This window comes from Haliotis asinina, chromosome 8, assembly GCF_037392515.1.
Source record: "Haliotis asinina isolate JCU_RB_2024 chromosome 8, JCU_Hal_asi_v2, whole genome shotgun sequence".
NCBI classification, from domain to species: Eukaryota; Metazoa; Mollusca; class Gastropoda; order Lepetellida; family Haliotidae; genus Haliotis; species Haliotis asinina.
Window position 1 is genome coordinate 66438805 of NC_090287.1, and position 17560 is coordinate 66456364.

At 42.7% G+C, this 17560-nt stretch overlaps 1 protein-coding gene across 2 annotated transcripts in view; it reads right to left on the reverse strand.

The window, feature by feature from the left end:
- LOC137293568 (uncharacterized) overlaps positions 1–17560 on the reverse strand; it is a 21635-nt gene continuing 4075 nt past the window's right edge. For both annotated transcript variants that reach the window (XM_067824200.1, XM_067824198.1), the window contains exons 2-10: positions 12466–12566; positions 11517–11671; positions 6786–6862; positions 6446–6580; positions 5699–5776; positions 3137–3227; positions 2805–2881; positions 2449–2588; positions 1–1665 (exon numbers count right to left, since the gene is read on the reverse strand). In XM_067824200.1, coding sequence (XP_067680301.1) covers positions 461–1665; positions 2449–2588; positions 2805–2881; positions 3137–3227; positions 5699–5776; positions 6446–6580; positions 6786–6862; positions 11517–11671; positions 12466–12556 — 2049 coding nt within the window. In that variant the 5' untranslated portion in view covers positions 12557–12566 and the 3' untranslated portion in view covers positions 1–460. The remainder of the gene's footprint in view (positions 1666–2448; positions 2589–2804; positions 2882–3136; positions 3228–5698; positions 5777–6445; positions 6581–6785; positions 6863–11516; positions 11672–12465; positions 12567–17560) is intronic.

Consider the following 17560-nt stretch of genomic DNA (forward strand, 5'->3'; position numbering starts at 1 on the left):
TTATCTTTGGTAACACTTTTATTAGAAGTTTGTGTAACGTTCTAATGGATGAGTTACAACAACATTAACTGGCAGCTAGATCAGACAAGAAGCCAGTGTAAATGAAAACCTAGTCTACACCTCAGTTGTTTGAAGCAATTTTCTCTTGCATCCAAGACAGAATCTCTGTCAGGGTCACTTGAGCAGAAACTTGACTTGTGGAATAAGGCTATCAGAGTAAGAGTAATGTCTGGTTTTATCTGACATTAACTGTAAACAATACTTCAGAACAGTCAGTGTAATGTTTGTAGGTGTAACTTGTTGATACTGACCCCAAGATGTAACATAAATACAAAATCATGATTCATCCACATGCTTCCTGCAGGCACCTAAAAACAGCCAAATCATAGGACATAATGAATACACTGTTTTCTTTATGAGAACTTCTACTTACTAACCTGCATGAATTATACTTCAAGCTCTAGATACTTTTGTTGGTTGAGGCCTTTTTTTGTTTCTTTTTCTTTGACTTCTGTGTTACAGGAACAAGGCCTTGGACAGTCTCCTCCAGCAAGCATGTGTTTCCGATATATAACTGGGCATGGTCATCATTGCTGTTAGAGGTGCATGGTCCACTTTGTGCTGGAAGCACATTCCACTGTAGCTGTGTAGGAAAGGGTGGCCCAGGACATGCAACATTACGGTTCCTCACACCATCATCTGTGGTCTCTGTTTTCATATGTTTGTTGGCCACAGAAAGCCTGATATAACTCATCACCTGTTCTCGTGCCTTATCCTGTAAGGGCTTCCACTTGGCTGGTTGCTTTATCTTCCGTAACTTCCTCAAACAGTTCTCCAGCTTCATCTTGAGGGCACCAGCATTACGTGGATTCAACTTCCATGTATGCTCTCCTAGTGTCAGCTGCCCTGTGGAAAGTTCACCCGTCATCTCCTGCAGCCCCTTTAATGTCATCATCACTGACACATTTTGTTTGTTGAAAGCATTCAGACTCTTTAGATATGCCACACACTGGCGTTTTGCAACATTCAACCACTCTTTCTGACCACCATCAGACAGACCTTCATCATCAGCTTTGAGGCAACATGTGTTAATTACGTCTAACTTGTTATGGAACAACTGATATTTGTCAAGGTAACTAAATTTAGGATATTCATCCCAAATGGTCATAGTATCAATGGAGTCTTTTGGTTCAAACTCTTTAAAAATGTTTAGGACTGTTTTACATGTGTTTGACTGATGAACAATGCTCTTTATTTCCTTTATTGATGACCACTGTCTTTGGTAATTTCTTTGTGAACCTGAGTGAGAGCAAGAGGGTTCATCTTTAATGATGGGCACATCATCCACTGCATTTCCATACCTTGGTGATAGTTCTTTCTGTATGATGGGCACTTGTACTGCTGGGTCTAACAGTGAACGTCCACTCACAACAGGCAATAACTTGTCAGTCAGCCTCACCTCCTGCTCCTGTTTGGAGTTGAACACATTTGTGACAACTGTTTCATTGGATTGTTTGATACTTTTCTTTTTCTTCTTTTGTGGAGCATTATCACTCATCCTCTGATCACTAATCTTCTGGCCAGTGTCACAAATCACCTGACCAGTGTTATCATTCCTTTGAACAGTGTCACTAATCCTTTGTACTCTGGAAACACTGACAGGTGCTGAAAGAAAATTGTTTAAGAGAAAGATCACACAGTCTCAGTCAAATACAGCATAATTAAATGTACAGGCAAATGCCCACTAGGAATAACTGTCATTTTCCACTCTAGGTTTTCCAAAGTTTTGAATATGTGTCTTTGAAAATGTGTTCCAAACATTGCAAACACCTGTACACAACTGCAGATGTCCTCACTGGAAACAGACTGACTCTACAAGGTAAGTAAGCATCACAACAAATAACCCTGTTGGCAACAGTGGTACCAGGCAGATGACAAACATTGTGTGTTGTCTGATGCTCAGCTGTATTGAAAAACCACAATGATCGATGAAGTCATGCAACCAAAAAGTCTAAATTCTTGAGTTTCAGTCATGGGTTAAAATGTGTTTATCCCCATTTATTCCATCTGGATGGAAGACAATCCCCAGTAACTTATACTGGTCCTAAATGTGAGACAGGACCAGTATAAGTTACTGAGGATTATCTTCCATCCAGAACCCCACATGGGGATAAACACATTTTAACCCATGACTGAAACTTTCATTTGAAGGTAATTTGAGTGAGTGAGTTTTGTTTCACATGCACTCAGCAATATTCAAGCGAAATGGCTGTGTCATATAATTGATTCTGGATCATACAATCCAGTGATCAACAGTATGAGCATCACTCTGTGCAAATGGGATATGATGAGTGAGCCTGACACTAAAGATCAGTTCTAACCAGGGTTGAAGGTAACTTGAACAACACTTAGTAGTTTGGCAGCTTGTGCAGCTGGAAAAATATGCACCTCCAATATCTTCCTCTACAATCAAGCTTCTCTTGAGAGGATTACTGGTGTCTTCAGAAGGTTCTTCCTCTTCTTCAACAAGCGATATGGATGGGAGGACCAAGCTGTCAGACGGTTGGTAACCAGTAGATGGTGGATCTCTGTGCCAGGACAAGAAGACAACTGTTACAACTGGGGAGGGGTGGGGGAGAGGGGGGAAGAAGAGGGGTAAAGCATCTGTACTGGGAGATGAAATGAACAGCTACAACTGGGAGAAGGAATTATAACCAACAACCATGGTGGGAGAAATGAAAGGGCTCTGAACTCGGTGAAAGAATGAACAGCTACAACCGTGGTTACAACTTCAGTCTACTCACACTGCCATGTTGTCCAGACTTAGTCTTTTGCCTAGCCAGAATGTCAGATCTTCCGGAAGGGGTGTAGTCTGCAATAGCTGAATCAATAAAGTGTACAACAGTCTGAAATACTGGCAATCTTATAAGTACATCAGTCTCACATACCTGCAATCTAAATATTACATCCGGGTCAGAAACTGCAATCAACTAGAAGTACTGTAACATTGGCACATTATAACTAGTTAACGTATACCACAACACTGGTTAGTCCAGTTATGGTCCTTGGTTTCTGAATTCATGGATGGTTGTATATTTTGACTAAGGTGGTCCTTGCAGACAGTACTTCGACTCACCCAGAATTCTCCTTGTGGCAGCACAGCCAGTGTTGGGAACAGGCTGCTGTACCATGATAAGCAGTCCAAGTAGAGACTCCGGCAGCATACCCTGTACATACAGACAGGCAACAGTGGGACAACAGTGAGACAACAGTGGGACAACAGTGAGAAAACAGTGAGACAACAGTGGGACAACAGTGGGACAACAGAGATACTGGGAGGGGCGATGTATGTAGGTGTGCTAAAACATACCAAGAAAAGAGGGAGTATGGTTTTGCCCTGCTTATAGCAATCTATCACCAAATTCACAGATGGGAACACCAGAAATGTCATTCACACTGTGGGGAATTGATACAGATACTGTACCCATCAGGCTTCCCCGATGCACCTGAAGCTTAAAGGTCACATGCAACCCAAACGTCAAATATAATTCAAACACAATTATCACTTATTCATGACATATAATATACATTGCTGCTTTTGAAAAAACAAATAAACAAAATTATAAGCATACAGTCGCAATTCAAAAGTGCAATATGTTTTACTTTGGCTTACTTCCCCCCCAAACGAAGCCCTCAGGAGACCGAACCCAGTCATAGAAGGTGGGTGTGCAAGAAAGTAATATTCTTTATGAATAACAACTTCTTTTATTGTACTTGATGTGTTGTTTCAGTATGGATTCATATACTGTTGTCAAACAAAATCATATACACTTGAAGAAGTTGTTATCCGAAAAGAATGTATATAGAGATGTTGGGTTTTGTCAATACATGTTCTCTGAATTTGCATTCGATCCAATCAAAAATCATCTCTGTAGAAATGGTGAACAACTGCGTGGCTGGAAACTGTCATTCGTCCAAGCACAAAGCAGGACTTGAAACTGACAAGAGTTTTCACCAGTTTCTGTCTGATCCAGTCATCCGAGAAAAATGGATGTAATTTGTTTGCAACCCACATACATAAAAACATGTAATGTGTACAAGTATCACACCTGCCTAATTACATAATGTGGTAGAGACAGGACTCAGGTGCATGAGTCCTAAATCAATTTATTTTGTTCAGGGCATATAGCCTTATAGGTGTTAAGTTCACATTTCATGTGGTCAGTGACTGAAGCTGTGTATTGCACATTGTCTTTAGCAGACAGACAGGCAGACATATAGGTGTCAATCAACCAGACATTGAGCTTTCTCTGTGACAGAGGCTGCTTACCACAATCAACAAGTTTTTTAATGTAATGAGTAGATTATATACTTGTTTATCAGAGCCCCCTAAGTAACTGAAGGAATTACAGCAAATTTGAAGGAATTGCATCTCCAATGTAAACAAACTCAGCCCACTCGCGAAACAATTGCAGCCATATCGGCAATTTAGCGGTAATAACAGAAACACATCGGCCATATCTGGAGGTTCAGATGTCAACAACCTCCAGGGGCATGACTTGTGACACTCTTCTGCAGTGACAGTCTTTTCCTAAAAAAATAAGCTATAGCCGCAACAACACCTCATACCTAAACGCATTCAACAAGGTGGTCAAAGATGGATAAGTATAAATATGTAATAGTATGAACTAAGAACAAAACTCACCGAGACAGGTGATGTGTTTCTGTTATTACCGCTAAATTGCCGATATGGCTGCAAGTGTTTCGCGAGTGGGCTGCATTTGTTTACATTTGAGATGCAATTCCTTCAAATTTGCTGTAATTCCTTCAATTACTTAGGGGGGCCTGTTTATGTACACAGCCAAAATTAGACTACTGCTCACGACCTCATACTCAGGGCATGCATAGTGTTTCAAGCTCCGCAAACCTATTCACTGCACATGTGTTACGGGCGCAGCGCAGCACAGCTGTTGAAACCACCTTTTCCCTCAGTGCTGGGGGAAATCTAGTGAATTGTTTGAACTCCAATTTCGCGGTCTTTTTTTAATCGTCTTTTTTTTTTCAACTTTATAGGTTGAATTGACATTTTTGATGATTTGTTTCGGTAATGTGCAAAGTTGTGTTTCACGTTGCATGCGACCTTTAATGACAATGGCTATTCCACTGGGCAAGAGCATGACAACCTTTACTTACTCAGTCTGAACAACATTTTTCCATGGTTAATGTAACATATCTTTAAGATTTTCTTTCTCAACAAAAAACAGATTCTTGCACTTTCGGTGGTGCTGAAACCTAATATCATTGGCTATTCTACTGGGCAAGAAATATGAAAACTTACATACAACTAAAACATCTTCTTTGAAAGGCATTTTAGAAGTACTTACACCAAAATGTCGCACCCATTGCAATAAAGAAGTTGACTATCCATAGAACTTGGTATTCCTTCAACTTGAACATCATGTTCTCTAAGGTGTCTATAAAACACTACTTACACTGGTGAGGCAAATTCATTGATTACATGTGGTGTTCCTTGAATGTGAGAGAGTGATATAGCAACAATAAATATTTAAACCATGTATATGGCAATAGTAACAAATCACAAACTAAGTACCTGTCAATACAAGGCACTAGTTTTCATAGACAAAGAATTAGAAGGACCAGAGAATCTAGTTTCCACTGTTGTACTGTGGCCACTTACCAGATTCTGCTGATGGTGGCCAGACACATGGTAGACTGAGGGAGTAGATGTGCCAGGTTGATGTCCGTCTGTAGAGCCCTAGACATGGATAAGGAACACACCCCATGCACAACTGACATGTTCAATACACACTGTCCTGTCTGACTCAGGACTACAATACATATAAAGGAATTAACCCGTAATAGCAAAGAAGATAAAACACCGAGTCAATCACAGGAGAAAGTCCAAAGATGTTGTGGGGAACATATGGCTGATGTTCTAGGAGACACACAGTACACTGTAGGTAAGTAATGTGTATACAAAGACAATATATACCATAAACTTACTGCCACTAGGACACATGCTGGGAACAATGTTAAGTGAATATGCCTGGTTAGAAATGGATCTGCAAGGTCAGAGTGAGTTAGTTTAGTTTTATGCCATACTCCGCACTATTCCAAGAGTGTAGCTGCAGCCTGTAAATACCTGAGTCTGGATCAGACAATCAAGTGATCAACAGCATGAGCATCAATCCATGCAATTGGGAACTGATGATCTGTGTCAAACAAGTCAGTGAGTCTGATCACCCGATCCCGTCAGTCGCCTCTTACGACAAGTATAGTTGCCATTTGTGGAAAGCATGGCTTGCTGAAGACCTCTTCTACCCTTGATCTTCACAAGTCATGCCAGGTTAGAAGCTGACCTGCCGAAAATGAAGTACAGAAGTCAGCTGTTATGTGCTGGGAAGGATTTGTACATGGAGGATACGCTGTTGCAGTCACGCAGTAGTTGACGGTCTGTACTAGGATTGCCGCAGTTCCCATTACTCGCACCAGGAAGTATTCCAACATGGTATGTGTTGGCAGCTCAACTACCTTGCCAGTCTGCTGGGATAGTCTTGCTCTAAAAGTACATGAGTAATGATGAAAAAGATGCATAGACACAAACACATACATGTACATATTGGAATGCAAATTTGTGTGTAGTGTGTGTGGGTGGGTGCGTGGGTGCGTGCTTGAGTGTATGCAGTGAGTGATGTGTGTGCTTTTATCTGTAATGCAGATTAGTCAGGGCATGCATGCATAATAATTTTTAAAGGGGCACTCACTGTTTAAAATGTTCATGCATTTTGCAGACAAGTCCAACGAAGTCTGTTTCCTGGTAGCGCTTCAGACATCCTTCCACCTGGAGCAGAATCACAGTAGTAGATGCTTGTTCAAACCAAACTGCCTTTACATGTAAACTGTCAGTTGTGTTTACTCTCACATTGGCAGTTGTAGTTTTACCTGCATGTAGATTAATAACCTACCATGGATGTTTACTCAGCTCCAGGTGCCCTACCTACCATGGTTGTATACTCAGCAGGTGACCTACCTCCCATGGATGTTTACACAGCTCCAAGTGACCCACCTGCCATGGATGTTTACTCAGCTCCAGGTGACCCACCTGCCATGGATGTTTACTCAGCTCCAGGTGCCCTACCTGCCATGGATGTTTACTCAGCTCCATGTGCCCAATCTGCCATGGATGTTTACTCAGCTCCAGGTGCCCTACCTGCCATGGATGTTTACTCAGCTCCAGGTGCCCTACCTGCCATGGATGTTTACTCAGCTCCATGTGCCCAATCTGCCATGGATGTTTACTCAGCTCTAGGTGACCCACCTGCCATGGATGTTTACTCAGCTCCATGTGCCCAATCTGCCATGGATGTTTACTCAGCTCTAGGTGACCCACCTGCCATGGATGTTTACTCAGCTCCAGGTGCCCTACCTACCATGGATGTTTACTCAGCTCCATGTGCCCAATCTGCCATGGATGTTTAGTCAGCTCTAGGTGACCCACCTGCCATGGATGTTTACTCAGCTCCAGGTGCCCTACCTGCCATGGATGTTTACTCAGCTCCATGTGCCCAATCTGCCATGGATGTTTAGTCAGCTCTAGGTGACCCACCTGCCATGGATGTTTACTCAGCTCCATGTGCCCAATCTGCCATGGATGTTTACTCAGCTCCAAGTGACCCACCTGCCATGGATGTTTACTCAGCTCCATGTGCCCAATCTGCCATGGATGTTTAGTCAGCTCCAGGTGACCCACCTGCCATGGATGTTTACACAGCTCCAGGTGACCCACCTGCCATGGATGTTTACTCAGCTCCAGGTGACCCACCTGCCATGGATGTTTACACAGCTCCATGTGCCCAATCTGCCATGGATGTTTACTCAGCTCCAGGTGACCCACCTGCCATGGATGTTTACTCAGCTCCAGGTGCCCAATCTGCCATGGATGTTTACTCAGCTCCAAGTGACCCACCTGCCATGGATGTTTACACAGCTCCAGGTGCCCTACCTGCCATGGATGTTTACTCAGCTCCAGTTGACCCACCTGCCATGGATGTTTACTCAACTCCAGGTGCCCTACCTGCCATGGATGTTTACACAGCTCCAGGTGCCCTACCTGCCATGGATGTTTACACAGCTAGAGATGACCCACCTATCATGGTGGATCTGTATTTACCCTCATTGAGGTGACCTACATACCATGGTGGCTCTGTATTTACTCTCATTGAGGTGACCTACATACCAGGGTGGCTCTGTATTTACTCTCATTGAGGTGACCTACATACCATGGAGGCTCTGTATTTACCCTCACTGAGGTGACCTACATACCATGGTGGTTCAGCATTTACCCTCACTGAGGTGACCTACATACCATGGTGGCTCTGTATTTACTCTCACTGAGGTGACCTACATGCCATGGTGGCTCTGTATTTACACTCATTGAGGTGACTCACCTACCATGGAGGTGCTGTATTTACTCTCATCGAGGTGACCTACATACCATGGTGGCTCTGCATATACCCTCACTGAGGGTACTGCTAGACACATATTAGATGATCCTGCGCACTAAACGCATTTGTGACAAGAGAGGCGGTACAACGAATTGGGCGAGTACACTTGGCTGCTACAGGCAGCTTGACGATTATGCATGTGAAATACATGCTAATTGTGACATGGAATCAACACCGCTACTGATTAACACCTGTCTCACTACTGTTTTACACCTGTCTCAATACTGTTAAACAGATTTCAGTTGTAGTAAAAAATGTCCAGGTTAGGAAAACATGGGCAAATAGTTCATTCTCAGGCATGGGAGATAGCATACAATGTTATCATGTATATGGACAAAAATTGTGCAACTAAAGCAGATTCTCTCTTACAAAGTAGCCAAGCTACTGGACTCTCAATGGCCACTTTACAGTGCATTAAGGCAGAAGGTGGTAGGAGTGCGAGTCGCCCTACATTTATCAGTCCCACCAAGTTGCACAAACCCAAAACTTGCAGTTACAAACTTGATGACTTCGACTGGTGTGCAGTCCGTCAATTTGTACAAAGTTTATATGGCGTAAAAAGACAACTACCCACTCTGGATACGATGTATGATATGGCAAAGTGCCAGTTGAACTACAAGGGTTCTAAGGAAAGTTTTCTAAAAAATCTCAAAGACATGGGGTTTAGGTGGCGAAAAACGCAGTCAAACCGTAACCTTTTAATGGAACGTAAAGACATTGTTTCCAAGCGTTTGCAATACTTGCGTGCAATAAAGAAATACAGAGAAGAAAATCGAACACTCATCTTTATCGATAAAACATGGCTGCATGTACACCACATTGTGCCAAAGTGTTGGCAACTTGAGGGTGAAGTCGTAATAAATGGGGTTCAACCTCAGTCTGGCACCCGACCTCGACTTATTGTGGTTCATGCAGGGGGTGAAAACGGTTTTGTTCCAAATGCTTTGCTTGTTGTTGATTCCAAACTCAAATCAGCAGACTATCATGACGAGATGAACTTTGATAATTTTTCCAAATGGCTCCAGGAAAAGTTGATCCCAAACCTTCCACTGCACTCTGTCATCGTTATGGATAATGCACCATATCATAGCAAGCATGTGGACAAATGTCCGCCAACCGCCAACAGAAAAGATGACATTAAAGCGTGGCTACAAAGGCACAATATCTCATTTGATGAGAAAATGCTTAAAGCCGAACTATTGTTTCTTGCAAAATCCAACAAATCAGGCCCTGTCTACAGAGTAGACACGATGTTGAAGCAACATGGTCATGATGTACTACGTCTCCCTCCATACCACGCATAACTAAACCCGATTGAGTTAATTTGGGCAAATGTGAAAAATTTTGTCGCTTCACAAAACTTGCAGTTCACAAAAAGTTCCTTAAGAGTTGCCATAAATGAAAGGATGTCTGCAATCGGTGCAAAAGAATGGTCGGAATGTTGTAAACGTGTGAAAACAATTGAAGATGGTTACTGGCAACGTGAAATCGCAGTAGAAAGGGAAATTGACGGACTAGTGATTGACTTAGGACTTGCAAGTGATTCAGACACCAAGACTGATTCAGAGAGTGATAATTAAAGCATAAATCAGCAAGTCCGCCTAATTTTCCAGCATTGTTGTGTCTTGTATAATAATTGACACATACTATATCAGGTTTTTACTGTTCCCATACTTTGTCATAAAAAAAAGAGTAATCTTTGGTGTGTTGTCTGTATTTTATATTTTTATAGTCACTGATAAATCTACTGAGTCTGATACTGAGTAATCCCCAAACCGACACATTTGTGTACAAAGATATTTCTCACTGACTTATCAATGTCAAAAGGTATTTTCAGTTTTCTGTACACAATTTTGGTGACCATAATAAAAATATGACAGAAATTTCAAAATATTATTTGAATACTAACCATTTCTCTGGAACCGGTTATATAAATTTCCAAGACATGTATTCCTGGTCGATCACCAGCAGAATTATGGACGAAAATCAGCCCGTACAGAGAAATAGGAACAAAATTATGGGATAAAAATATTTCCCCCTTGCTACTCTGATTTAGCCACCACCATTCAGTAATAGATAACTTTTAAAATATTAAAAAGTTAAATGAAACACAATTAACTATATGTAGTTATTATCTATTTAATATTTAGCAGACGAAAAGGCAGCTTTACCCATTAAAACAACACCGCATATTCGTTCGAATGATAAGACTGCAATTTCAGGCATAGGATACTGATATTCCACGCTAACCTTTAGTTAAGACGAAGACAAATAGATGATTGGGGCATTGACAAGCATTTTAGATATTCAACAATTTTGTTAAAAAAAACCCCAGGAAAATGTCATTTGCTTCGTGAAATGGATAGGTGGTCCTAAACATATTTGATCAGTATATTGTGCTGATTCAATTCGTTGGGATTGTACCTCTTCCCAAATCGAGTGTGCTATAACAATTCATGCGTGAAACGCACGGGGAAAATGAACTTCTCGATATTTATCAGACAGCCTGTCTCCCTATTGTTTCAAGTGGATCGTTCTGTGGGACGTTCCCAAGTATGCAAATTGGGGTCATTTGCCATGTTGTGGATCATCTTATATGTGTTTACCAGTACATACCATGGTGGCTCTGTATTTACTCTCATTGAGGTGACCTACATGCCATGGTGGCTCTATATTTACTCTCATTGAGGTGACTCACCTATCATGGTGGCTCTATATTTACTCTCATTGAGGTGACCTACGTACCATGGTGGCTCTGTATTTATCCTCATTGAGGTGACCCACCTATCATGGTGGCTCTGTATTTACTCTCATCGAGGTGACCTACATACCATGGTGGCTCTGTATTTACTCTCATTGTGGTGACTCACTTACCATGGAGATTCTGTCTTTATCCTCATTGATACTTGCACACCATCTTCCAACATACTGGTAAACATCAAACCTATGTCACCGTAATACCTTGTGTCTGCCTCACCTGGATCTGCTTACCTGGGACAGTGTTTGTAATGTTTTGTGCCTCCGCATCTGGTTTCTTCTTTTGAAAAGAAAACGTGACAGGACAAAGAGTTCAGAGGCCAAGAATTCCAGGTCCTTCATGATGTCCACTGCATTGGACAAAACCTCAACAGTCCTGTCGACATTGGCTTGACAAAGATATGAGAAAATTAATTAGCCATCCCATCATCAATAATCTCCAGGGCATACATTCCAATAAATCTCCACTATACCCGGGATGTATCTATGGCTAAATGATTTTATAACCTCCCTTTGCTGGCTTTTCGTCCAATCAGGTGTCTAAACTGGGAAGTTGAGCATACCAATCACAATTCCCTTTCGCTTCATAAATTATCTGATTAAACTTGACAACACAAATGATGCAGAAGTACTCTGAAAGAGGTAGAAAAGGTCTTGTATATATTTTTTCAAAGTTTCCCCAAAAATCAGAGTTGCACTGTAAACAAACCTTCATGACTACAACCACCATCTTTGTTGACACTGAGGAGCTCAGTTGTAATGGCGATTTTGTTGATTGGCTAGTGTGAGAATGCTGAGCCAGCAAAGGAACGTAATTAAATTATTGAGCCGAGCCGTAGATGCATCCAGGGTTAAGTGGAGATTTATCAGAATGTATATCCTGGAGATTATTGAGATATGTAGATGAGCAGCCTTTTTTTCATTCTCGCATAACATGCGAAGAAGATATCTAGTCTGATGCAAAAGTCCTTTCAACTAATGAGAGACAATGTACCTGCTGACAGTTGTAAAAACACACTTTACGCTTTGATGGTATTTATTTAGTATAGTTAATAGAAAAAACCCCAGAGTGAATCTGATTGTAAAACAGAAACATAACATCCCCTGTGTTTCTCTCTCTATTGACTGCACCATGTGCACGATAACAGGAAAAAGAGAGACTTAGAAGACATGTTATACTGACCTTTGACGCCCCAACTGGTGGCCACCTGCTGCAGATGTTCAGCAGGAGCTTTAAGATGACGACTGTTCCAGGCCACGTCAAGCGACACCATGGTGTTCAATCTGATAGAGAAAGATCGGCATATCACTCACCTTCAATCATGACAAAACACACTTTTCTAAAATCTTCTTCAAGAACTATTCAAGAAATGAATTTATGCCTCATGTTCATGGTCACTGTCAGTTGTACATATCTCCTGGCCAAAAACCTCAAAACTGCAAAAATTAGAAATTTTAACTATAAATTGTATACTTATATACTTTTCTCACGTTACACATTTCTCTTCCTCATTTCGACCATGTGTGGAAACGTGCTGTCAGCTAAGTTGAATAAAATCTTCCTGGCCTCTGACCACCAGACCTCTGCCCCCACCATAGACACATTCATTCATCTTGCTCTTGCAGCCGTCTCAGCTGATCACATGACAACTTGTACTTTTCATTCTCGTCTTGGAGCTACCCGTAATCTGTGAAGTGGGGCAGGTTGGGTGGGCATCCATCACGTGAGATAGGATAAGTATATAAATATACAATTTATAGTTAAAATTTCCAAATTTTTAAAGGTATCCTATCTCACGTTTTGCATTATCCCACAGTTGGCAGGAGGGCAGCAGATTACCCTCTGACACACTCCACACGCGAAGATGCATTCCACGTGGAGGCCAGGAGAAGCATCAGCTCCCGACATGCTGCTCCATACTTGTGATGGGTTGCTTCAATAGACCCCTTGGCTTAAAGGCACAAAAACTCTAGGGAGTGGGCGCTCCTGAATTAATGTGATTTTCAGCCGCAACTTTTGCTAGAGCAAAAGGATGCAGTTTGGCAAGTAGGCCTCACCATCCCACGATTTATCAGGTGACCCCTGTGATCTTGCACTACCCCCTACAGACACCCGCCCAGAGGGAAAGAAGGCGTAGCCCAGCCCAATCTCCCCAACTTACAAAAGGTGAGAAAGGACCTTGGAGCGGAACGTTTCGAAAACCGTTAGGTAATCGGAAATTCAGCACTTCACTGATGTAATTGCTCAGAGATTAGAGGTCAGTAAGCGGAGTGTCTCTATGCCTGCCTTCAGCCTATCTAACCATGAGACCTATTGACAGTGCAATAGGTACTAGTTCCATAGGTGGGAATAATCTCGCCCATATGAAAAAATAAATAAGATATAGATAACATCAGTATCTTACATACAAGTACATACAAAACACGAGGAAATGCTTCAACTGTGTAGACAGGTTGACGACACCTGCTGCGCCAAGACCAAAGGACCAAACTGTAACTCGGAAATATGCGCAGCTGTAACCAAGGCTAAAAGGAAAAAAGTTGTCAATGTGACATCCTTCTCATTCAGGGGCTCATACACACTCGATATGAGATGAGCAAGTGCACCGGAGGTCGGAATTTCCATGACTTGTCAGCCAGTTTATACAATCTCAAGAGAGACTGGAGCTCAGGGACAGCAGATATCTTTACACCCAACGCCGACGCAATAACTGTGTTAAGCACGGCTAGTTAAGGAGACAGCGTTGAACTCTTCAGCTTCCTAGAGGACTGAAGGTACTCTGCAACCACCTGAGGCGATGCCGTAGAGGGAGACATTATGCCTTCACTCTGTGGTATGATTCAAATTTCTTCCACTTGTCATCATAGATAGATCTCGTGGAAGTGTGCTGCGCTGTTGTGATAGCAGTCGCAACACGCAAAGAATAACCCTTGGCAGTTAACGACCCATGTAAATGCGCCAAACATGCAGATGAAGCGTTAGTGGAGATCAATGTAGTTGATCGGAGTGAGGATGAACCAGTAGGTCGAATCGGTCGGGAAGTGGAACTGGATCTGGTTCGGCTATCTCTAGAAGATCTACGGACCAACTGCTCGCCGGCCAGTAGGGCGCGACCAAAAGCAGTATCATCTGCCGAGTTGTATGCAGCTTGAGAAGCACAGGTGGAAGAGAAGCGTTGGTGGATACGCATATGAGTTGAGACCGTCCCATGGAATTGCGAGAGCCAATGGGTCCGGGATTGTAGACACGAACAGGTGCAGCTGATGGTTGAATCTGGTGGCGGATAGGTCTGCTGTCGGCTTCGACAATGGAAGACAAACAGTCCTGAACACCTCTGAACGAGCTACTGACACCAACCAGAAGTGAGGTGGAGCCTATAGATACCTCTTGTTGAATACCTTCATGTTGAAAATTAGCCTCAACTTGTCTAAATCCTTCTTTGGGACTAGAAAAATTGGTGAATAAAATCCCAGATCGACTGGAGCCGGTCCCAGGGACTCTATCGCAAGCTTCTGGAGTAACATATCTATTGTGGTTCGCAAGACATCCAGTTGCTGAACTGGATATGTTCTGTGTTCTGGTAACCGGGTTAAGGGAGGATTCCCCTCAACCGGGAGTTGAAAACCTTTGGACAGAGTGGTTAACACATAAGGGTCTTCCAGATTGGTCCAATTTGGTACATATATTCCAAGTCTTCCACCCACTGGTGACTACTGGTACTTCTGCTCCCAGTCATGCTCTGATGTCATGCAGTCACTGCTTACCTGACTTCCTGTTGAAGGACTGCACGGAAATGCCTGAGCGCCAGAGGAGCAACCTCTGCTTCCTCTCCCTCGAAAAGAAGATCCTGTCCCTGAGCGTAAGTCTGGGTTGGTGGGTTCATAACAGGCCGGCCGACACTGTTGCATAGATTTCTCCACCTGTATTCTCTGATACTTCAGGAGCTCAACTGAAACTTGTAGATGCACATCTTGACTGACCTTGTTAGCCACTTCTCTAAAAGCCCCATTGAAAAGTGAACTACCAGTCCAAGGTTGGTGAAATAAATCTGTTCAGAACCTATCCTTCCAGGAAGATAGCTGTAGAGGTCCCCTCAGTGATGTAGGAGAAAACATGCGCAATCAAATCCAGGATCATGTTAAACTGTTCCTGCACCAAGACCATAGCTGCCCGGATATACGTTTGCTGATGAGTCGACACATGACTCACAGCCATAGCCACTCCCTTTGTCATTGTTAGCACCATGTGGAGTGGAGCCATGGCCTTATGAATGGTCCCGTCTAAATGAACCAACTCATGAATAAGACCCCTGCTTAGACCCCAACAATGAAATATCATCATCCACAGGTGGAGAAATGGTCAGAGATGAAAATCCGTGCACATGCATAGACACTAGACTGAACCGGGGAGCACTAAAACCGTCCTTTATCTTCCTCAGTTTAGCAAACGCTGTGTCAAGTGATGCTGCTAACTGCGTAAAACACGGCCTTCGGGAAAAGTAATAGAACCAAAATCTCCCGTCTTCATAGAGAACATTGATAACACGTCTGCTGGCGAAACGCTTCGCTCTAGTTGCAAACTGTCAGCAATCCACACCAGTAAAGATTGTGTGTCTACCACATCGATGCTGACATCTGAACTCGCTGAGCCGTCAGATGAGGTAGACGAGGTGACTGTTCGATGAACACCTACCGGGTTGTGAATCAGTAAAGAAGAGGGTATTGTAACTTAAGCGTCAGGCGCTTGCTGCTGTATCACCGCAGTTACATGCACCACAAACGCATCAAAATCCATGGGTTGCGATGTCTCCAATACTGGCGCCCAGGAGACCGGCAAACTAAGTCTCGATAAAGGCGTCGATGTAAACTGCGGAGCACTATGTAACGAACCAGTCACGTCTGAGTAACCCGTAGAGCAAGTTATACTGACACACAATGAAAACGCAAAACCCACTTTGGTCATTTTCAAAATTATTTTACATAATGATTTCAATTATCACACTTAGGTAACTTGATGTAAGGTCGCCAATGAAATCATAATGAAGATTTGGGTTTGAACCCATTTAACGTTCCTGGGTAAAGGGATAATTCAACAAAACACAACTCTGGCAGTTTTCTTGGATCTTATGGGGTGCATGGATACTGTGACATGCACGAGCAAAGTGGGGTTTTGGACGCATAAAAGGCATCATGATGAGATTGTTTCACTACCAGCCACAAAATGCTACGGCTCAACGAACCACAGAGGAATCAAGCCATTGGGACAGTGTTGGCCGGAACATCACAGAGCGAGGTTGCCCACCTCTTTGGAGTGCATCCATCAACTGTCCACAGACTCCAGCAACGTCATCAGCAAACAGGAAGTGTTCGTGACCGTCCACGACAAGGCCGAGTTCCGGTTATGACATCATGTCAAGACCGACACATCCGACGAGCACATCAACGGAACCACTTTCAGACAGCAGCAAACACAGCTCATACCACACATAAGTTGTGAGGGTCTGCCACTGGGAAGTTTCTATTACATTGACTGCAACGTTTACGCTTCTTAGATACATTCTCTTTAGATCCACCCATGTTTATTCACAATCCCAACTTATATCTTCACAAAGACAACATGTGTCCACACTGTGGTGCGACAAGAAAGAGAATGTCAAGTACAAGTCGTCACGTGATCAGCTGAGACGGCTGCACGAGCAAGATGATTGACAGGTGTCTAAGGTGGGGGCAGAGGTTGTGTGGGCAGAGGCCAGGAAGATTTGATTCAACTTAGCTGACAGCACGTTTCCACACATGGTCAAAGTGAGGAAGAGCGATGCATAACGTGAGATAAGATAAGTTTAAAAATTCACTTATTTTGATACTTGTTTACTGTATGACTCTTGGATCATTCTGTCAGTTAAAGCTTTTTGCAGCTTATGCTTTTTGGTCCCAGCACTGATGACACCTTCAGCTGTCCAGAACAAAACCGATTTATTCATCAAAGTATCACAACATGAAATAGTGAACATACAGCTGTTTATATTTCTGTGCACATATACATTGGTGAGGCAGAGAAAAGATGAGTATATATATTTTTAGATACTTTGTAATCTGACATTAGCAGTTTTCGGAACTTCTACACACATGGATATTTACACGCAAGAGTACAATGTCAATGACAAACAAGCAGAAAATGATACTTTTCACCCACAGCATTTACATTTCAAATAGGAATGTTTGACCAATGACCAGCTTCTATTCTGGTTCTCATTTTTTTTAACCTTCTCTGCAGACTA